The sequence below is a fragment of the Sipha flava genome, unplaced genomic scaffold, assembly GCF_003268045.1.
Source record: "Sipha flava isolate LNK unplaced genomic scaffold, YSA_version1 309_pilon_pilon, whole genome shotgun sequence".
NCBI classification, from domain to species: Eukaryota; Metazoa; Arthropoda; class Insecta; order Hemiptera; family Aphididae; genus Sipha; species Sipha flava.
In genome coordinates this window covers 306,130-331,335 of record NW_020272988.1, presented here as the reverse complement: position 1 = coordinate 331,335, position 25,206 = coordinate 306,130, and the positions used below count along the sequence as shown (strand labels likewise).

At 28.4% G+C, this 25,206-nt stretch overlaps 1 protein-coding gene across 6 annotated transcripts in view; it reads left to right on the top strand.

The window, feature by feature from the left end:
• LOC112686464 (zinc finger protein rotund-like) overlaps positions 1 to 25,206 on the top strand; it is a 138,630-nt gene that overhangs the window by 24,129 nt on the left and 89,295 nt on the right. For 2 of the 6 annotated variants that reach the window (XM_025558741.1, XM_025558744.1), the window contains exon 2: positions 22,224 to 22,685. In XM_025558741.1, the coding sequence (XP_025414526.1) occupies positions 22,224 to 22,685 (462 nt within the window). Of the gene's footprint in view, positions 1 to 14,906; positions 15,743 to 22,220; positions 22,686 to 25,206 lie in introns of those variants that run through there. The other 4 variants (XM_025558740.1, XM_025558742.1, XM_025558739.1 and 1 more) reach the window with 3 other exon arrangements.

The window sequence follows — 25,206 nt, the reverse complement described above, 5'->3', positions numbered from 1 at the left end:
TATATAAATTATATAAAATTTACTTATATTTGATAAATATTTTACATTTTAAGTTCAGAAATACGTAATCAGTGACGGTGCTAGAGTTTGCGAGGCCCTGGGCAAAATAAATGTTAGGTTTTATAATTTATATTAATAAAATATTTTATGTTCAGTTAAATCAGAACCACGGGGCCTTAATTATAATTTAAGGCGTGGTGCTCTGGGCAACTGCCCCTATTGCCCACCCCCTCACGTCGTCCCTGTACGTAATTATAAATATAAAAAATAGTTCAAAAATAAAATGTTAAACTGATTGTTAGAATAAATATAAATTATAGGAAAATATATATAAGTATAGGTATAAAATATTTAGGTCACATAAATTAGTTTTTTTGTGTTAACTGCATAAAATAATTATTGGAAAAATTATTAATCGTTTATAGATCAATATATGATATTAATCGAAAATTTGGGTTTTGGTATGATTATTTTTCAAGATTATAAATTATAATTATTATTAATATTGAAAAACATAAATGTTAGTATTAGTTAAAACATAAAAAAAATCCATAATTTTTAATGCTGTGGTTGTAAAATACTGAACCATAAATTTTATTATTTAAAAAATCCAACTGATAGGTATTATTATATAACTAATATATTTTTTGTTTAGTTCAGAATATAAATGTGATACATAATCTAAATTAGAATCAAAATATTTTTATGCTTTGTATGTGTTTTCTAAGTGAAGTTGAAATTCACACTATTCAATATACTATAAATGTTGTGGTCTTGCGTTGGTAGTTGTCGTCGACAAGTAGCCGACCGACATTGTCCGGGGTCTAGTTCAGACGCGGCTACACGGGCTGCACATGTCGATTACACCGAGACACTCAACATGTTACGAAATAGTAGATATAGTTAGAAGGATAGTCAACAGTCAATTTAATATATACTATATTAGTACATATCATATTTATGTCCGAAAACTCGATTTGCAAATTTCTCGATAATTTTAAAGCTATAATTAAGCCATTATTACTCCTATTAAAAACAGTTTTAAAAAATCTTCTCCTTAAAATCAAATTATTAAATATTTCAATAATTATTAGTGACTCTCTTATTTTCACCCCCCCCCCCACAAAAAAAGAATTAACATTATTAATCTTTTACCTACGCTTTAAATAAATTTCTCTCAATCAATTATGTCCCCCATCATTATCTTTATATATTATTAAAACGTGAGACGATTTCTTATGACAGTTATATCTAAAATTTTACAGCATCGATTTTCATGATTTATTTTTCTAACGCAAGTACTCGGTGTAAAGATGAGCCATCAAAAGAGAAAAGTCAAAAAAATGAATTATTGAAATAGTTAGAAGTATTAAGTTTGCTGTATTGTTACATAGCGGCATTCGTTGACGACGAATAATATAAGTACAACCAGTATAACCCCACACTACTACGTTTCTGCAGTACTATAGCTTTGTGAAACAAATAATTAAGAAAATTGCGCGGAAAATTAGAAAATTTAAGAATACTTAACCACCATATAAAACTATTTCTAATCTCACCATAGCGATTTGGACAATATTAACTTTTTTTATGTAGCCTTTTGACGTTTGACATAGAATTAACAGAATGCGTGCTGCAAATATCGTCAAAGAGGATGTAAAAAACTAAAAATCGTTTAAACATATGTTTTGGTCGTAGTTATTATTATTATTATTTATTAGTAATATATCTAATTAATATATCTATGAATATATCTATGTAGGATAACTGAATTTCTTAGAGCACATCACGGTTAGTTCAGAGCCATCGCATCTAATAGTTCAAGTTTCAAGTTCAATTTAATATGGAATTTTGGTAAGTTTGGACAGACTAACATAGTGCTTCTCAGTTTGGGGGGGGGGGGGGTTGAGAAATATTTATTTAATTTAAAACTCTTGAAACCGAATTTATTGAAAACAAACTCACTAAATTTTGATTAAGACTACAGCGAGAGTATCCTGTGATTTCGAAAGTGACTTTACTTATATTAATACCTTTCGCATCAACATATCTTTGTGAAACTGCATTTTCACAACTTAAAATTATAAAAATCTAACATAGATCATGCATTTCACAACAGTCCTTAGATGTAAACTTGCATACTTCAGTTTCAAATATCACAGCTGACATAAATATGTCATGCGAAAATATGCTTTATAATTTGCTATTATTAACTTAGCCTTTGTTTGAAACCAAATCAACATTATTACTGAATATTCTTGTTTACTCGAATATTACCTTCTCATTCTCATTGCGATAACATATTATTATCATTATTATTGAAAATAACAGAATTATTTTCAGTTTGTTGTATTATGTATAATAACGTGCTACGTATAGTTTTCTACCCCGACTATATTTTTTCACTGGAACGAGGGGACACCATGTTCACCCTAACGTACAAAATAATTTTTATTAAATGCGGATTTCAATTTACGTCAATTTCATAACGAATGTTACGATTTATAATATAAAAACTATTTTTGATATTCGTTTATTAACATGTTGAGCTCTGCTAGTATTATCATTTATCAGTATCAAGCTTATGTAAGCCGAAATCACGTTCGATCGACTAGTGAGTACGCAGCACAGTTATAGATAGAACCGTGGTAAGCAAGCAATATGCGTTGACCTGCCGACCCGCGTTTAACTGCGTACTTTTAAATCATTGAACTGAGCTCCTCTATTTCATTTTTCCCAATTCGACCACTGTGTGTGTGTATATATATATATATAGATTCATCTTGTATTAGAATTATCAAATGTATTATGCAGTAAAAAATGGTATGTTTGATTAAATATAATTTAAAAACCATTCTTAAATATTTATATATTCTATCAATGTCTTCAAAAAAAACTCACACTTAAGATTAATAGTTAAAATAATTTTCGATGTCATTAGAAATCAATTATGTCTTATAATTAATACGAAAACTATTATCAGATACAAACGACTGAGGTGAATCTTTCGATTTTTAATGATAGAGGAAATATAGCTTTAGTTAAGCTGTGCCCAATCGAAAAACGTCAACTTATTTATCAGATAAAATATAAAACCTTGACAGGATTAACCATTATTTAAAAGTTTTAATCAGTTTTCTATCATTGAATTCTTTTGATTTAATCTTATATCCTACGATTTATTATCAAAATAAAAAAATATTAAATTACATAATAATTTTATAATACGTAAGTAGATACGTGGTGTTTATACTATCGTAAAACTACTTACAGGGCGTTATTTTTAAAATAAATTAAAACATTAATAGCACTAAAATGGTAAATTTAGTATTAGACTAATTTTTTTAAAATAAACAGTAGTTATATTTATTGGAAATATTCTATTATAAAAAAATTAATATCGATAAATTAAATTTTTTTTTTTAACGATAACTCTATTTTTTGAGAATAACATTACATATTTCTATGTATTTAAAGCAATATTTGTTGATAAAATATTATAAATAATTCTTAAAAATGACTATATTTCTTATTGAAATCATAATAAATTAAGTTGATATGTACGAGTATTAAGTTAGACGAATCAAATAGTGGTAAACTGAGAGAGAATTTGAAATGATAGTTTAAAATACTTTATATTATATTTGTTCACGGTTTATTGAAATTTATGTTTTTAGAACAATAATAAGATATATTTAGAATATGTTAGATATTAGAAAAGTTATATCGACATATTTAATGTTTGTAAGAATATGGCTATTTGTTATAAGATTTTTGTATAAATATGCTCCATTTCACGTTTTATTAAAATTAATAACAATTAAAATATGTTTACATTCAAAAATAATTTATGGGCAGGACCCATTTCGCTCAAAAATGATCTTGCCCGTTTCACTCGGGTACTCATTTTGTCCAAATTTTGTTTCTATATGATTTCCGTTTCACCCTGAGTAGTTAAGACCAATTTAAAATTAAGTTGGCAATGATTATAATTTTTTTTTTCAGAAAACACCACGAGGAGGCGATAATCTTTGTTTTCCAAAATTTTTTTTTTTTAACATTTAACAAATTTAAAATTTAGTCCACAATATTTATTAAAAAATCAAAATTGTTTAAAATATATTTATTAGTACCTACACTTTATTTTTAAAATTACTGCACATACTTTTAATGAATTCATAGTGAGAAATTTCATTTGATCGATACCTCGTTATTTGTTTCTGATTGTGTACTTGCATTTTAATTATATATGCATATTTTGATATTTTTGGTATTTCAATGCTATTGATTTTTATATATGTATCTGTTTGGACAAAATTTCTCATAAAATTTAACCAACTTAATATAGATGGAGTATTAGAATAAAAATGGTCATTAAAGAACGAATGAAACGACTCACACGTATGCGTCGTAATCAGAATACTCGCTGAATTACATGCCTATATACAAGGAGTAAATGTACTGTCCTCAGAAATATACGAGTAATTATTTACTAAATTATCACAATATTTAACGACTTTATTGTCAGTTGGGCATTCTGATATCAAATCTCCAACAAAACAATTAGACACTTCTTCGGGGTCCAAATATAATAAACGAAAAGTGTATTTAATCCATTTGCCAATGTCTGAATTTTTTTTTATATTCTGTTGCTAAACCACACTGCTGAATATTTCTAAACCACGCCTGTGTTAGATGAAAACTACATCTAACTCTCTTTGACAGAGGCTATATTTCATTAACAGCTAGGTGTATGGCCAGTTCAAAGTCAATAGTTATATAATTAGGTGAAAAATTCAAATTGATTTCTTTACATTTATCAATAATTGCATGAAGCATATTAAGTATGTTTCATACTTTTTATCGGGAAGTAGATACAAAATTAACGGTATATAATGTTCATTTTTAAAACCATGAATGGTAAATCTTTGCGTAAAAAATAGAGCAAAATATTGAAAAGTTCCATTCGTATAAATTTTGTCCACTGTATTTAAAAATATTAAATTAGTCTTACAAGAAAAAAATAATGATATTTTTTCTTATTCATTTATTAAAACAAATGGTTCATTTTTTGAGGTTACAGTTTCAGATGTATTTCAAACTATATGTGCTTCAATCATATTACTTGTCAACACTGGAAGAACTTTACGTCTACTTCTATATATTACTTTTAAAATTATATTAAAATCGTTTGATGTTAGGCCATCACCAAGTAGAGAGTTTTGTTCTAATTCTTTTAAAATATTTTTTTTTGGTTGCATACAAAGTTCTTCCGAAGCTTTTCGTTTACAAATTATACTCACCATCTGCCGGTTTATATTTGAATTATTGCATGGTATATGATTGTGGCGATCTTGATCAGATATTAAAATATTTTCTTCATTTACAACTTTAGAACCAAAAGTATATAACGTAGCAGAACACGAACGTTTTACACAACGTCAACGAATCTCACATGTATTTACATTATTTGAACCAAAATTGTATTTATAATTATTAAACATTACCATATCTTTATCTCTTTTAGTTTTTAAAATCACAGCCATTTTAGTGAAATGTGTATTATGTTTACACGTCAAAAATCGCGTATACGCACTGACCACGATCAAAGATAATCTTTATTGTCTATTACTTTTATAAGTTATAAGTAGGTACCTATTTTACACTAAATAAGATAAGCTACAGTGATAATGCAGCGCGTTGATAAATTCATTTTTTCGGTGTGCTTTCGGTATGCGCTTTATAGGTTTTGGTCGATTTCAATTCGATAACGACTGAATTTCTTATGTGTTATTTGATATCAATTTTATATATGATTATTTATAAACGATATTTCTTTTCTTTTTTATCTCAATTACCCGTAATTTTATTACTAAAGGTTTTATAACAGTCGTCTTTTAGGGATCAGAAACTTTAGCACCATTTTTTCTTGACATTCGCTTATAATATTTGACTGAACTATTGTCAACTTAATTTTAAATTGGTCTTTACTATTCTGGGAAAAACGGGAATCATAAAGAAACACAATTTGGGTGAAACGGGTACCCAGGCGAAACGGGCAGGTTCATTTTTGGACGAAACGGGCTACGCTCTAATTTATTACTTTATAAATAATAAGAAAATAGAAAAAAATTTATACACTTATACATAAGTAATTTTATTTTTTATAACTATTATTTTAATATGATCTAATAATGGGTCTGTTATACATTTGTCTAACGATTTGACACAGTATATCATAGTTTTTATTCAATATTTTAATAACTTTTATTTTAACTAAATTCTCTTTAATCATATGATTTTTATTTTTATTGGAACATTTTATTTATGGGTTATATTTATTAGTTGGTATTATTTATTCTTATTATACACCTAAAAGTAGTTATTAACAAGTATTGAAAATCACTTTATGTGAGTTTTGTTACCTATAATAATACCATGGTCAGTAGAGGCGTATTTTAAAATTGTTTGTAAGTAGAAAAGAATTTTACATTTTTCTAAAAAAATAAGGGATTTTATAATATAAAAATACGTTTAAGGTATGTATTAATAATTATATTATTCATTCTATTATTATTATTATTATAAATTAAAAATAAGAAATATTTACAACCACATGGCATAAATTAATATTCTCATTCTCCATACCTTTGTAGTCTTTATGGCTTTTAAACCTTTTTTACTTCCAAGGGAGTGAGATCCCTTCTCTCCCTGAAAATACGCTACTGAACATGGTTATTTAGGAACCAAAAATAACCATTGACTTTTATATCTAATTCAGTTACCAGTTTAACAGTTTAAATTTCATGCGTTAAAACTATTATTTTTGAAATAATTGATAAATTCAATCCAAATTAATACTAAATCAATAAATTATAAATGTATATAAATATATTATAATTTTCGTACATATTTTCACTAAAGTGCGTTAACAGATTGATCAATTAAATATATTTTGTATTTTATAAAATAAAGATTCATCAAAATGTTCACGACGCACACGAATTTGTCTACAAACAAACACCATTATAAACTTAGAATATATATATTTATACAAATAAATAATAAACATATTATAATGTAGTAACAAATGTTCAATGCAATTGCTGTATAATAAAAGCAAACAAAGAGGAAACCGAACTGGCGCCTTTCGGGTGCATTTGAGACGTCGTTGGCCGTCTTTTAGGATTGCATGTAAAATGGGGGTGATGATCGTTAAAATACGCTATTGCAACTGAACGCAAGCGACCTAGATATGGTAGCCAAGTGCATAAATAGAAGATTTATGGATAAAAATGATATAATTGTATAATAATTAGATTTTATAACCAATTTTTTTTTTTTTTTTTAAAGCATGATTCATTAAGCTATGATGTTTTAGGTATTGGAACATCAGTTAAAAACTGATAACATGTGATATTATCACATAAACTAGGATTATTGTGTTTGTATATCATTTATAATTTATAAATATTTTATATATATAACAAGGATGCACATTTATATAAATTATTATAAACTAGAATTTATTTATATATAAACTACGATTGTGAATTGATTTTGGTTATATTCTTTTAGGTATACATTTAATATTTTATTAAAGTTTAAAATACATATATTAAAAACATTAATTTATGCTATTGATAATTTGTTTCGTTTCAATTTATATTTTATTTCAGTAATGTTTAAAAATAAATATTCTTTTTTAAATAATAATTTGATTATATTAACTTTTCAATAATAATTTTTAACTATTTTTTTTTTTTTTGACGTGATAATATATATTTGTAATATTTTGTTGGAAATATCAGGATAAAAAGAATTTGATACATAATATTTAAAAATTGGAAATAAATTTCATCTTAATAAATATAAAAAATAATCTTTTAGAATATTAAATACTAAACGACGACTAAGAATAATAAATGATTATTAATTATGTTTAGTTACATATATATAGCTATACATAAGTAATAATTATTTATTCCTACCCTATATAGGGTTAACATTCCGAATAATTGCAATTTGTATCTACATAACTGATATTTTAAAAGTGTAGTATGTAAAATCTATTACTTGTATTATTATTGAAGTTAATTTAACTTATTATGTCAGATTGTCAGTTAACTTATCATTTGATAGTTCAGATATGAAACAAAATTATATCTACTTAGTTAATTTGTTTTAATTATTTTATACTAGCTGTGGCTAAAAAATATGCAAATATTTGTAGAGCTTCTAATATATTTAACTAAAAAATGTGTTTAAATTAATGTTATACACGTTAATAGCTGAACATTATTTTATTTAGGAATAAAAATTAGTTTTTCTATTTTGTTGTATCTGCTGATTCAGTAACACATACTTATACTTATTACATAGTAACACAATTATTAAATTCTTATTTATTTTAACTGGAACTAATATTAATAATTTTCAAATCCAAATGTATTTGAAAGTGTATATAATTTTTTTATTAAGTAAATTTATACGTTTAATTAATATTTCAGTGGAAATCTTATGATTTTGCCTTTAGTTGTTGTTTTGCTTGTAATTGTTGTAAAATTGAATTGAATCATGTCAAACTATTTTAGTTGAGACATCAGTATTTTAATTCACTTAAAATCGGTTTTAATTAATTTTGTATTGTGCTAATATTAGGTATTTGCAGTATTTCATGGCTAAAATAAAATAGATATATAATTGTAATTTATTTTTCATTTATAATTATTAATATTAATAAAATTAAAGTAAAATTAAAGATTGTAAATCTGGGAAAAAAATATTAATATATGAGAAGGTTATGTACTTAATTATTTTAACTTACTAAAATTTGATATTTTATTAAAACTAACTCAAGTGTCATAAATATAACACCTTTTTTAGACATTTTTATTTCATTTTTTTTTTTAAATTTTAATTAATATTTATTCATAATTACACATTTAAAATAAATTATTGATTAAATATATATTTTTTCAGATTTTTAATAAGTAGTAAATAGTAAAATATTTTTAACATATTTATTAAACAATATATTATAAATAATTGATAGAAAAAAAAATAAAAATTAGTAAATTATGAACACTCGTAAATAAATAAATAATTAAATGCCCCGCCTGAAGTATTATTATATTTGTAATGTACAATCATTTTCGAATTAAAAATTCATCATCAGGTATTAACAAATTCAATGAAATCGTGATTTTTTTATTGATTTTACTAAAATATTTTTAATATAAAATATATGATTTATTTAAAATTTTAACAGTTATGGCACTAATTTATTTTAAATAATCATTAAACATGTACTATTTTTATTTGTATTTCGCTTAACTATTTACTTCTTGGATTCAAATGATTTATTACAATATGTTTATCATGTAATGACATTTATTGTATTCTTTTTTATACTTTAATTTAATTTAAATTATTCTACCTTGTATACATATGTATGGTAAAATATTTGTAGACACCTGCTGTTCTACAATTCCATTTCTTTTTGAAGTGCCTTAATCGGACATGATTGGGAAGAGTAGGTTTGTAGTTTCAATTTTTTTTCTTCATTCGTGCCACCCATATAACACGTATGCAATGTTGTTCTTAAATTTCGTATAGTTCACCATTCGTAATATACCACCGCATTTTTGTGTTTTCTTTCTCTACCCTTCGTTGATGTTGCTGGGAAATACTGGTGGCAATACTGTCCGGGAAAAAAACGAAAACAATTTCCACCACCACTACCAACGAGTGTTTTGTTTTTCCCTGGTTTCCAATCGTGTTCCATCGCACGAACAATATGATGAAATAAAATGGAAAAACAATATTTTTTCAAAAACAAAATAATAATATGCTGATAAAAAAAATAAAGAATATGGAATGAGCTTGTGTACATGACAATAACACTACTGTAACCTAAATATAAATAAGATTTTTTTTTCAATTTTAGAAACATATTAAATTTAAAATCGGATTCATTATTTTATTCATAATTAGTGTATTATTATACATTTTACTATACACCATTAATCAAACAATTTTTTATGATCACATTTCTAAAATGTTTAAAAGTTATGATTGTACGAGTATAAAATATATATTTGTAATATAATATTTCAATTAAATATATAATACAATATAATGTAACACTATAACGTAATAGTTTTTTAATGTTTAAATGCAAATAGTAAATTTTTAATTCTATAATTAAATAATTCAATAGCTCGACAATTCATAAGTGCATATATAATACTTAATAATTTATAAGAATAATTAATTTTGAATACAATATTCTTTGAGTAAATTTCAGTTTTAAGATTTTTTTAAATTTGCTTAAATTCTTTATTTTCATCATTGATTTTTTTTAGATGTAACTTATTAATAAATAAATTAAATGAACCAATTATTTTGTAGTACAGTATGATTATTTAAATATTTTTATTTACATTAAATTTAACTATCATTATTCTTATTACCTAACTAAAACATTTTAAATTTAATAAGAAAAATATCATAAGGTTTTTTTTTTTTTTATAAGATGGAGCATTTGTAATTATTTTATATTTTTAAGTGGAGTAAAAAGGTTTTAGATTTCCTTTTTGTACTTCCAATATGTGTTTAGTGAGTCAAAGAAGTGCAATATTTTTCTGAAACCGCTTTTTTCGACTGTTTAAGTATTAATTATTTTTTTGTTTCTATAAATTGTAAAATTAAGTACGACAAAATTTACTTTAAATACATTTTAGATTTATTTCGTTATTATAAATGTTTGATTATAATAGCATTTCGATTAAAATACACATAATTTGTACATGTATAACACGTATGAATTAACATAATCTAATCAATATATTAAAATTAAAATATTGTATTTTTAAGAAATTTTATAGAAAGTTATTTAGAAATTATAAATTTATTATTTTAAATTAATTTTATTATGAATTGCGATTTTATTTCTGGAAAATAACCCAAGTGATACATTAAAGTTACATACATTAAGTTAGATACACATTAAATATGCTTAATGACTTCATATAGATGTAATAGTCGAATTTAAAATGATAGTTCAAAAATACTTTTATTATTTACTGTTTGTATTTTATTAGTAGAACCCTTACTAAAAGTAAAATGACGTTGTGTTTATGTTTTTTTTTTTTAACTTCCTGCTATGACCCGTTTTTATACCTTCTTTTTAAACGAATTCCACGACAGGAATCTACTGCGACACCTTTGCGTGTGATTTGGGCGGAATAAATTGGCACCTCGGGCCCCAAATTAGCATAGCACGCCTTCAATGTTTGTTTGTGTTATTGGAAACCCTTGGTATTTTAGTACAAACAAGCCGTTTATATTTATGATTAGGCGTATTTTTTGTTTGTAATTTAAAATCATTTATTATTATTATGATAATCCCTGAAGGGGGTAAAGAAAAAACTATTTGAAAAAAGTATATCCAAGAGACTTAATGCGTTTAGGAAAATGAAATAAAATTGAAAGGGTATCTGTAAGCGACGGAGAGAGTGGGAAAAAAACTGAAGAGTTTTTCTTACACACCCTCAGAAAAAAAGATGAAATAACAAGGCGGATGTGTTAGTCCCAAAGGGTGAATATTATACGAGTCAAACGATATTAAAATTTAAAGCTCTCCTCTTTTTTTACCATCACAAATCTAAAAAATACATGATCATATTTATAAATGTGAGCTCTTGGTTTCATTATTATTTTTTTTTTTTACTTTTTATAAACACTTGTGGTTGGGCTTGTACTACCTACTTATACTTGTTAACAATAGTTGAATACAATATGTAATTCGTTTGTGCCCTATCTATCTAGTAAGCCATTTAGTGACAGCATTTAGATGGTATATAGACAGTTTTTTTGTTTTTTTTTTTTCAAAACTCTCATTAAAAATCCTTAATAATACTATCCGTTGGTGTTATTTGTTATTCATCAGACAAATCATTATAGTTTATGAATATTTTATGTTTCAACTAATGGAACCAAGCATGATTTCCTAAAATGATTTATATTTTTTACCTACTTATGTTACACTACTGTAACTTGTAGTATAATAACTTATATATTTATTCGATAAGCAAAACATTTTTTTATAATTTTTAATCGTAAATTAAATATTAATAATCATACACATGACTGCAGTCACCCTTTGCAAAGAATTACATAAAAATTGTATTCATAATTACTGGTCAATATTGAATTAAATATTACTAATTTGTTATTATTGCTTTATAATTGATCTAATATGTTTAATATACATACAATATGGATACATTAAGTTTTTGCTATTTTTTATATACTCGATTTTATAATCTATTACGTGACACTGTTTTAAGCTCATCGTTCATTTCAATAAAAAATGATATTTAAAGTTTACTATTCTTCGTAAACCAAAATATAATTTAGCAATATAGATTGTTAAATATTTAATAATTTTTAACCGTTCTACACATCGGATAAAAAAAATGTAGATAATGGTTTATTTCGAAAAAAACGTAATTAATCATTATTATTCATTATTATTAATCATTATTATTATTCAATGGTTAATCTATACACTAGTATTTACAGTTAGTCTTTCAATTTAACTTTATTTGTATTAAATTGAATACTTCCTTAGTATCTTATTTCTGTTGAAAAATATTATTGGTTTTTATTTTATGTATTATTATTATTTATGTGTTATGTGCATTAATATATCGGTTATTACCATAACACTTTATGATATAAATTATTTGTTAATAAAAATGTATTTTAATCAAATAGTATGCTATACAAATATAAAAAAAAAATGATGGATATAAGTATAAAATGTTAAATAAAAATTAAAAATAACGATAAGAAATATCTTTAATTCTCATAAAATAATTTGAACTTTTAAAAGAAGAGCATACATATCATGATGCTTACATTTTTTATTGATTAATTAAATCAGGGCTTAATACCTGTTACCGGTTTGTATCGAAAACCGGTAAAAAACCGTAAATTTGAGAACCGAAAACCGATAATCACTTTAAGTTATTGAATTTGTAATAATAAAAGTTATATTATCAACCCACGAATCGCCTAAATAAACGGCATTAAAAATATGATTAAAAAATTGAAAAATATGATTTTTAAAATTTAGTTTTAACCGGTAACCGATTACCAAAAAATCTTATTATCGGCTTTTAAACAAATAACGGTTATTATAGTTTTTGAAATAACCTTAAAGAAACGGTTACCGATTACTATAATATCAAAATTAAACGATAACGGGTTACCAGTTTTAAAAAATTTTCGGCTTTTACCGTAGCCGATTACCAACTTTATTAGGAATGGTTTTAAGCCCTGAATTAAACTTTACATGTTGTTTATACTGGTAAAATTTATAAAATTTATTAAATACATTTGTAAAAATAAATCCTTTGGGTTTAACCACAATTTAAAATTTTCGATTGTTAAATAAACTGGACTCGATGTACTAAAATGCGAGTATTTTTTTATATTTTTTTATATTTTAAATTAGTCTCCTACAAGTCTATATGTTGTAATGGTTTGAATTTGCACAGTATTTAATTTTTCGAATAGTTTTATATGGTAAAAATAAAAAATTCAATTGAATTAAGTTATTTATAACCATACAATTTATGTAAATGTGAGAAATCAGTTTTGATTGAAAACTATTTATTGCGACTCATCCGGAAATTATTTACTAATGTATTTGTTAGCTTTTAATAATACAGTGCACGGAATGCTGCATTAGTCCATGACGAATCTCGCTACTATTATTTAACGTTGATTAGCTTACGTGTAAAATTATAATTTAAACAGATGTTTTTTTAAAAAGAGTTTTTCGAACACGTATCCTTTTCGGTGGTAACATATTAAAATAGGTTTTGTTTGTTCGTATTTCCATGATATTATTGACACGTAAATCATTGAAGAACGATATTTTATTGCACTCGCGAAAACGTTAAAAATGTTTATGTATTACGTTCGAACGGTAATTTTCTGGTCCGCGAGATAATAAAAAACTGAGTAATTTTTCAAAAACTAATCTTGCTGTCCGTAACCGCTTCAATTAGGAACGTTGTACTCTCGTCAAACGTCGTCACGAACACTTCTACCACCAAAGACACATCAGACTCGTCAACCAGCCGTCATCGTCGACGACCTGAGAGACGAAATTGTTTGCCGTCGGTCCGTTGCATGCTCGATTTCGCACGCACTTTTCTATCCCCCAGACCGCGATGCCGCGTCGCGCTTCATTCCTTGGCGTGCGCGTATCGTTTAATATTCATAGTCGAATTATTGTTGTACGTATACGATAATGCGGTAGGTGCACGTGTGCGTGCGCGTAAACACACGCACGCATATCTGAGATGCACAACCCGAGAAAAGAAGAAAACACACACCCCGACGAGAAATAAAAAAAAAAAATAAAAAAAAATGGAATAAAAAATAAAAATAAAAAGGAAACGAGAAAAAAGAACAGGGAGAACGCGTCCTCGGAAAAAAGGGAAAATACAATAAGTGTGCAAGGGCGAAAAAAAATATATATAATAAAAAGTTGGGGGTGGTGGTGGGGTGTGCGTGCGAGGGTGGGTCGACGGTGGGTAGACGTTATGTACCCCTTCCACCACCTCCTAAACTCGTACGATGTTTCCATTTTCCTTTGCCTTCCCCTGCCCGCGACCCTCCTTTATTCAATACTCTCTCTCTCGCTCGCCTGCTCCACCCGCTCTCATATTGCGCACCTCCCCGACGTCGTCGCGACGATGCCCACCCTGTTCCTTTTCTTCGTTCGGAGTTTTTTTTTTTTTTTCTTTTTGTCTTGCATGTATCTCATGTGTGTGTGTAGGTGTGTGTGCGCCCGCCGCGGACGATTTTTTTCCCCTTCTCAGTTTTCCGGCATCGTTCGTTGTGTACGGTTTTCCCGAGCGCGAGACTTTTTCCACACATCCAAGTGCACGCACGCACGCGCGAACGCACGCACACACGTACCGTACACGTCGGTCGTCGCGGAAAAACATTCGGTTTAGTATTTTTGCGGTCGCGAGCAATGTCTAGTGCTCGGCAGCGACAAGAGGACGACGACGACGACGACGACACGGTCTCGCGGTCACCGCCGCCGCCGCCACCGCCGCCGCCACCGCCACCGCTTCCACTTCTGCGATCCTCTCCGCCTCAGCCACCGCCTCCGCCGATCGTTCCGCCGGCACCGCCAACACTGGAAGACAACGTCGACGGGTCGCCCGCGTCCGCCGCCGTAGCGGCCGCGGCAGCTGCGGCCGCAGCGGCTGCGACGGCCGCCAAACTGCGGCCGGCCGAGTCGTTGATGCTCAGCCCGTCATTATACTACAAACGGTTGTTGGCCGCAAATGTGGCCGCTACGTTCGGCAAGGCCGTCAAAGCGCACCATCAACAGCAGCAGCAGCAGCAGCAGCAGCCGCAGCAGCAGCAGCACCAGCAGCAACAACATCAGCACCACCACCATCAACACGGTGCCGGCCACCACCAAACCGCGCACAACGTGCACAACTTGCATCTGGGCGGTGATGGCGGCGGCGGTGGTGGTCCCCATCAACAGCAACTCGGCCATCAGCAACAGCAGCAGCAACCGGCCGCTGGCGTAGGGTCCGCGAGCACCACTTCATCGGGTGACGATGATGACGACGACGATGACGACGACGACGAAGACAGCAGCGGCGGCCAACACCATAAGATCGTCGTCGACCAGGAGGTGATACGATTTTCCGGCTCGGAGTAATTACACGAGACGGCGGCGGTCGTTTTGGCGCGATTTTCAACCACCACTACTACCCCCCTACACCACCGCCGTCAGCGCGCACGTGTTATAGTGAAACTTTTCATTACCACCCCCGCCGGCGTAAGGGCAAAACACACCTACCCCACACGCCCCTACCGTCAGCCCGTAACGTAACCGTTAGAAGAGTAATCTACCTCTCCCGTCGTCAAGCGCGGTAACATTATCTCAGCTTATATCATGTTGGCGGCGTCCCCCTGCACGCGCACACCGTTTAATCACGGACCCGTCGAATTCCACAAGTCGTTTTATTACACCACTTTTAATAAATTCCCCTTGTTTGTAGGTACCCGTTCAAGCACTTACGCTCGTTTTTTCGTCTTTTTGAAGTCGTGGTTATAAACACGATTTTTTTTCCAAATATTTTTATCCTCCGTCGTACGTCTAAAATTCATATTTTAAAAAAAAAAAAAAACACCCAAGTAATTGGCTGGTTACGTAATAAGTATATTAAACAATAACTCAATTCGAAATAATAGTAACACGCATTTAATCTGTACTTAAGTCAAGCTTTTACGCAACTTTCTTCACTTCTACCGAATTCATCACAATTGGTTGTTTTTTACTGATAACTTTTTATTTGAAATATATACGAAAAATAATGTTCATCTTTCACTATATATAAAACATAAACGATAGATGTGAAACGTTTTTGTTCATTTAAATATAGACCATATGAGCATAAATAAAAATATATAATCATAAAATCCTTTTTCAATTGTTTATTTAAATATTTTAAATTTTTTTCAAATATTTAGTAATAATTTTGATAAATATCAAATAAAGAAAAAAAAAATCATTTTAAAAGCAATAACTGTTTTATGTTAAATATTTGTATTTTATTTTTTATGTTAATTATTATTGAACATTATAAATACCCATAAACAATACATGATGATATCATTTAAACTAAATAGTGATGAATAGAACTTAAAAATAAGAATACTGACAAAAAATTTGGAATATATGGTAATACACATTAAGGAACAATAAAATACGTTAAATAAAAAATGTAAGATAGTGTAAGTATTTTGTGATGATTTTTATTATAACATTTTTTTATTGGTTATATATTAAATTGTGTAATTATTTTTCGTTAGTTGCATACTGATAAACAATAACCCCAATAAAATTATGATAATAATTTATTAGTCTATTACCTGTATTTTCTATTTAAATATATAAATATATCCATTAAATAAAACCTAAAAAAGTGTAGGTTTTTCAAATATACAAATGGTAAAAAAAAAATCTAAATATTTTATATTTCTAGATCAAAAATAAATTTAAACGAATTTTTATAAATCTTGTAAATCCTGCAGTATTCCGGTGAGGTCATCGCCTACGTTAAAAAAGTCTAAATAATTTGTTAGTTAAATTTTAATCTAATAACTTGTATCTTTTCCTTTAATCATCAAATTAATTCTAGAAGAAAAATTCAAGTTCAATTCTTTAAAAGTCTGTTCCTTTTTTTACGTTAAATATTGATATTAAATTATACTTTTATTATACTATACTCGTATTGTAAATTAGGAACAATTTAAGGAATGGTAAATTTTCGACTCCCACTGGTTTTTAATCAAATGGATTTTGGCTTTATTATTATAATTCTAAGAATATTATTTTTGTTTTTATAAATTTAAATGTAATACTAGGTAATTATTTATTCATTGTTATCTAGAATACCTAAATATTTTCCTATAATTTAATTTGTTTATATTTTTATATGCAAACAATTCTGTTGAGCTAATTTATATAAATTATTCTAATTACCTAATCTTAAAAGTCTTAAAAATAATTGGTCAAATATTTGAGCAGTGAATTAAAATTTACCCTGGTGCAAAATAGAATTTAATTTCCAATATTTTTTTAATTCGAAATTTTTGATAAAATATTGCGAGTTTAGTTAAAATATTATTTGAAACTATTAATTTATTATTATATAGTCGTATCCTAATTTATATGAGTTCTTTCAACTCTGTAGTAATTATTCGATATTTATATATGTTTGTTGGTGTTTGTTTTGTTTAAATTTTGATGATAACTGTCAAAATCATTAGTAGTATTAATCAATTCTATCTTAGTTACTTCACTCGTAATTTAACATTTATCATTGTTTAATAAATATCAGTTTCGTTTGTGTTGAATTTTATTAAATTTTATAATAACAATTATTCAGATATATTTTAAAATATTTAATTTTTATCTAAAAAAAAATAATTAAATTATGTATAAATCTTGTACACATTTCAAAATATATTTTCATGAAAACTAAACTTCATAATTAAGTGTATTTTAAGTGAATTCTAATTCAGTGATTTGTCATTAATAATAAATTATTATATTATATTTATACGAATGACTAGTCGCCGTCAATAATTAAATACTAATTATAAATACAAAAATAATATTGCATTCACTAATTAGGTTTTTGATTTTTTTTTTATATAAATATTATTACATATAAGTATTATTATACAATAATTAAGAATATTTGATAGAAATAACACAGGAATTTCATCCTAAGATTCTTTATTCAGCCCTGTTTCAATTAAATTTATTGGAAAATGTTGCGTTTTGCATATTTTCTCTTTTAACGAATTGGTTAGAAATGGTTCTCAATCGACAAATAACAATTAGCCAGTTCTGTTTATTATATAATTATGCGAGTTTTAAAGTTGAATTAATGTTAAAAGCCAACAATACAATGTGTTTCTAGTACAATGCTATTTATTGATTTCAGGAGTTAATAAAAAAAAAAAAAAAAAAAAAATACAAATACCAATAAACAGTAAAACTGGTTGATTTGTTAGTATACGTGTAGCTGTTGTAAACTTTAACATTCATATAAGTGTATATGATAGTAATTTCCATATTCAAGGCCAAATTTTATAATTGTATCGATCCACCGAATGATAAAAAGGGAGTATACAAGCGCCTATTTATCGGATAAACGTTATCCACACGTGGATCACCGTTAGTTTATATAATGAAGTGTGGCATAATTTTTGTGTGATCACCACATACCAAATAATAAAATAAAGTCAGCTTTATATTTTTTTTTTTTTTTATTATGAGAAAGCCATCGAACGTCGTAAGAAATCGTATTTATATATTAAAATATTATCTTTTGTAATTTTTTTTGTTAATGAAATTCTATTACATGACACTTATGTAGAGAAATAAGATTTTCAATTTTATTGAACATTTAAAAAAAAAATTCGGTGCTTATTAATAGTTTTAATTGTACTTTATTTGATTTAATTATAATTTCATGAAGCTAGTAATTTTTAGTTTGTTTTTTTAAACGTGATTATTAATAAAATAGTATCAATTTAATTTTATAATAAATTAATAACTTAAATTGTAACTTTTTTTGATTAACAAAATAAATAAAATAAAACAAGAATATTAAACTGCATATGGTCTTAAGTTAATATTAACAAGTTGGATTTTTCAACAAAATAAGTATATGTACATTATTGATATCACAGATTTGAGGTTTTATAATAACATTTCATAAGAAGTTCCATTGTATGCGAACCTATTGTACATTTTGAGTGGACCAATTCGATAAAATGAAAATAAACCTAAAGAAAGATCGATCTATTTCCTCCCATGACTATATTAATAAAGTCTAATAGAATCATTATTTTTTTATACATTTGTATTTACTGATAGATTTTTTTAAACAATTCTTAATCGTAAATATATGAAAACGAATAAAAGATGTTTCGAAGAAAAATAGCATTTTTGTTTAATTTCACTAGTAATAGTCGAATCGACTTTTCATACTTGTGGTATGTATTTTTAAAAATCAATTACTTTATTAGTCTTTCGATACTTGTTTCACATTTTTATAGTCAAACCAATTCAAAATTTTTTAACCACAATTTACTTTATAAATGCGTGTTAGTATTTATAAAATTTTATTATCTGATTTTAGTCTATACATTTAAATATGATATTCAATAGATTGTAACTTGTACCAGCTTTTTCAAGTCTTGATCAAATTTGTCTGGTATTGTATAATAAAATAAAAACGTTTGTGTCACCCGTTAAAAGTTTAATGTCTGTAGATTATAGAAATAACTAAAAGTCATAACTTCAAAACTAGGTCAAAGTCCTTAACGTGAAACCCTTTTCATCTGAAACTTTTGTAAGAAATGACCATGTATCACTTCTTACATAGAAAACAATAGTCAAAGGTTGTGCAATATTGGATTAATTATTTTTGTTGTTCCATAATAACAAATTTTTAGTTTTAATTTAATGGGGGTATTATTTTTTAACTTCATTATGGCATTGTTACCAAACTGCAAGTTAGTTTTTTATTTGAAATCTAAAATATTAACATAAAATTAGTTTTGAAATAAAAGTGATGCAAAAAATTTAGTTTCATTGTATTATCTGATAATGCTTAAAATCTATTTATTAGTAAAAATATTTGACCTTATCAATACTTACTTGTCATTTCGAATTATAAATCGTTGGTCAAATATTTATACTCAATTTTGTTTTTCTTTTGTTCTCATGGTAAATTATATTAAGTGAAGAACCTCTGTATGTATATTAATTTAAAAATAAGTGATTTTTAAATCAACTGTAATTATTATTTATTTTTATCTTTTTAAAAAAAAAAATTAATATTAATTAGGTATTTAAAATAAACATATTTATATTACGCGTACGACAACATAAATTATATACTAACGATTTTATTTAAAATAAATTATATTAAAATAATATAAATATATAATGTCTAAGCGGAAAAATACATTTCTTGGACGATCTAGACGATTCTAACTTAACGTTTCAATAGACGCATGTGTGAAATACTGAAACAACTTAATTTTTTTAAACATATTTCAATAAGATTTATGTCCTAGTTAAAACTAAATTGTTTAATAAAAAATTAAAAATGAATTAAAAAAACAATAGCATTTAATAAAATATAGTCAATCAACATATTTTCATGAATACAAATATAAAATATGTTCTTTTATGATTTTAATATAACACTCGTATTTTTGTTTTGAATTATAAATGATTATTACTTACTTTCATAAAATAAATATAGTGTTATTTTAATTTATGTAGCTATAAATGTTATTTTAGAAAAGAATAAACACGATCTAAATTCATAAAAATATTTACTCAAGTTGTGTAAAAATTACTGTCTCTATATGTAAACTAAACAACAATAAATTATTGTTTGTGAATTACTTATTTAGTTTATTTTATAATTTCCCATGTTTAAATTAAATGTGAAAACTTAAAAATGTTAAATGGAAAATAAATGTATTGTAAAATATCGATGGGTTGAAGTTATAGAATATTCATTTTGGTATATTTTTTAACCGTCTGTTAAAAGTTCAGACGACAAAGTTGCTTGTCACTATACATCAAAAACTCTATACATTCTCATTCGACTGCAACTAACACCAATTAACCACAGTTATGATATACTATTATGTGTTAATAATAGAATAAAAAGTGCAGGCGCTGTAACGCAATTGAGAAGAATAAGAATTACAGTAGTGTATACTGAAATAAAAATAATCATGAACGTTATTAATGTATTTTTATTTTGAGTTTTTCCATGTTTCACAATGAATATCTTTAAAAAAAAAGTTATTTTTCAGAAAATTAATAGGACGACGTTTATGCGTTTACCTGTTCCCGTGAGCATTCTCACAAAAAACACGTATACGCACACGTACAAATAAATTGTTATTTAAATACAATACAAACGGGGCTTATGAGCTAAAAGTTTCGAAGGTTAGCATCAAACAGAAAAGAGTATACGTTTTAAGCCTTCTCTACGTCATTGTTTTGTCGTATTCTCGTATATTTGTCGATTCAAAATGAACGGCAGCGTCTGTGTTGCTATTCTTCTTTTTCTTCTTCTTCTTAGGGTTTATTGGGCCTTTAAGACCATCCCATCTCATAACCAAGCTTCCATCATTCTCTGTCCAGTGCTAGAGTTCTCCGATTGGAGTAAGCTCTCATCTGTTCAACATCCTTTTTTATAACATCTTCCCACCGCATTCTTGGTCTCCCCAAGGGCCTTTTACCTACAGGATTTTGTTCAATCACTGCATGCAGTAATGGATTTTGGCTCTTCTAAGCGTAACCAGCCCACCGTAGTCTTCTACTTCCGATAACCTCCCATATACTCGAACTACCATACAATGTTTCCAGCTCTATGTTCTTTCTTCATTGAGAAGATTCATTTATTAATTTCTTAAGTGGCCATGTTTCCGATCCATATAATATAACTGGTCATATCAGGGACGTATATAATTGTTGTTTCATTCTTCACGATATTGCGTTGCTTTACCCTTGCAATGTTATTGCGGTGTCCTTGATGGATTTTTTTCGTTTTTGACAGAAGGCGGCTTTCTTGTGGCCGTCGCCGGAACAACAGGCCCAACAGCAGCAGCAGCAGCAGCAGCAGCAGCAGCAGCAGCAACAGCAACAGCAGCAGCAGCAGCAGCAACAGCAACAGCAGCAGAACAATCTAGCTGTGGCCGGTGGCCAGGCGTTAGGACCCGGCGCCGGTGGCCTGAACAACAACAACAACAACAACAACAACAACAGCCACCTGAACGGCAACAAATGCGGGAGCGGTAGCGGCGCCGGGTCAGCCGTCCACCCGCAGCACTTGCAGCAGCAAGGTGGCGCGGGCACCGGAGCCGGCGGCACCGGTCTGGTGCACTGGATGTCCATGATGGCCGAGCACATGAACAACGCTGCGGCCACGCATCACCATCACCATCACCCGCACCATCATCATCATCCTGCCGACCCGGCCAACGCGATGCATTACATGTGGAACACACCGGCCGTCGACGTGGTGAGTAATCCAAATCGTGTTTTGTATACGGCCCACGCGGTCAACGGCGCCCGAATTGTTTTTCCGCGGCGCAGCAAAGATCGAGAGATCCGAAACCACCAAGCACCTCGAAAACACTTGAACGAATACGTACGTCCTACCAGTAGCGTGACGAACAACTTTTTGACCAACCCACCTACCCGCCTAAAGTTAATGTTTACACTTGAATTTAAATGCTAAGAGTGGTGTATCGTATATTATAATAATATAATGATAAATTATAAAATTATAAACTGTACCTACAAGCGTGGCCAATCCTTGCATGCCCATAAAATAATAAATAATGATAGTTATAATAATAATCAAATTTATATTGAATCACATCGTTAATTTTTTTTTCTATCTACAGTAGATGATTTACGTCGCAACGATTTATCAGATTTAATTCTAATTTTGACGCCTTTCACGTGTCCTGATTTTGGCATCCTGTGCTATCGCATGCGTTGATCTTGTCTAAAGCCGGCCTCGGTTGTAACTAAGTAATTTGTAACATTATACGAGTTTTCGTGTAGCGTTGTTATACTTTACTTAGATGCATATAATCATAGGCGTCTACCCAGCCACCCACCTTATATCCAACAGGGGCCGAGGCCCCTGGAAAACCCCCTCACTACGACACTACGTCATACTATTCTGATCATCAGAAACGTCCACTAATTTACATATGCGACGGTACGGTTTGCTTTTATCTCGGCGGTAATCGAAAGAATCGAGAATTTCACCGTGATCCTTTTTTTTTAAAAATTTCAAAAAAAAATTAATATGTAGGAATGACACTTGTACATATTTCGAAAAATAATAAACAAACATCGCATTAAGTAACGACTCATTGTACTGGAAAAAAAAATGATGAGTCGGTAACTATATACTATATATTATGTAATACGCACTACGATTTATATCGTTATATTCAAAAACAATATTATACCGTGAACAAATATATAATCGAACGTGATTGATTTTTTATCGATATCATTGGACAAAATTTATTTTGGAAATTTGATCAACGATTAATTCTGAAATAAAATTATATATCCAAAATAATATTGTGAACCGGTATATCATCATTGTTGTGTTCTCAGTTCGAATTTTAGAATGTTACTCGACACTTTATTTAGAACAATTTAAAAACAGGATCTATTCGACGTGAACATTAAATAAATGTTTTTCGTTTTATCTATCGGATTTTTAAAATTTAGAAATAATCTCAACATTTGAAATCCTCTTTGTTCGTTAACTTTGATAAATGTTTTTTTACTTTGATAAAATTTGAATCTCTTAGAATTGTAAAATGTATTATTCCGTCTATTTCTTTTTTCGATGAGAAGTATTAAAATGGTGTCTCACTTCAAAGTTAATAAATATTTTCTTTTATTTAGTATTTTTTATTTTTTTGGTTGAGGACGTACTCATTTTTGCAATGAATTTTTATTTTCTGCTCATAAAAAAATATTGATTCGTTTTCATAGTAATACGCTTTTGTTTGTACAGCAATATAAATTTTACCTTAAAATTGTATAGAAATTTCAAGTCGCCTTTTACATTTGTATAGAAAGTAAACATTCAATTATGACAGTTTTCGATAGCTTAGGTTATATTTCGCATTGATTTAAATTATAAATAGCTTAAATGTTTTCAGAGTATATAATGTAATCATGTTTTCGAACAACTTTTTACGTTTTTTCCGTTTAAACCGTTATGGCGGTTCATATGCTAAAAAATACTATCATCCCTGTAGATATACCCTTTCATTTAACCGACTTCCGGATACCAAAAAAAAAGTTAAGAAAAAAAAAAGCGTTACGCATAAGAACAGTATATCTGTATAATCTGCACTATAGCAATGTAATGTATTATGTCTATACATGGTACCTAATAGTAGAAGCCGTTAAGACAAAACGAAAAAAATTTGCCCCGGGCATTGGTGCACATCTTAATTCGAATCCGTGAGATTTTAGTATAACGGACTCGCGATGAATAAAAAAACAGAAGTAAAAAAAAAATTATCCAGCTCATCCCCATACGCACGTAATTACAATCCCCCGTGGAGACGCGGAATAAAAGAGAAACGTGTATTTAATATGCAAGAGATGTGACGGTATGTAGATGTACACCGAGGGTAAGGTGGCTTTTTTTTTTTTATTTCGTCTTATCCGACCGCGCGTGTTTTCGCCCCGCGCTGCAGTTGAGCGCGTATAGAACGTATACACATAGAACAATAATCATAATGTGTACATACCCTCCTCGCAGGATTTTTTAACATTTTCAGATAGTATATATGGTCGTAAAAAATGGGATTTTTTTTCGGTCCACTCGTACCCATATAACTATAGTCACGTACGCGCACCGCTATTATGTACGTGTGTGTATACCGGGTGCAAAAAAAAAAAACCATATACATACATATGATATAACGCACCGGGCATTTGAATAATATGTAAAAAACAATCGCAACCGGTTGGCCCCGGCGCCGCAGCCACCC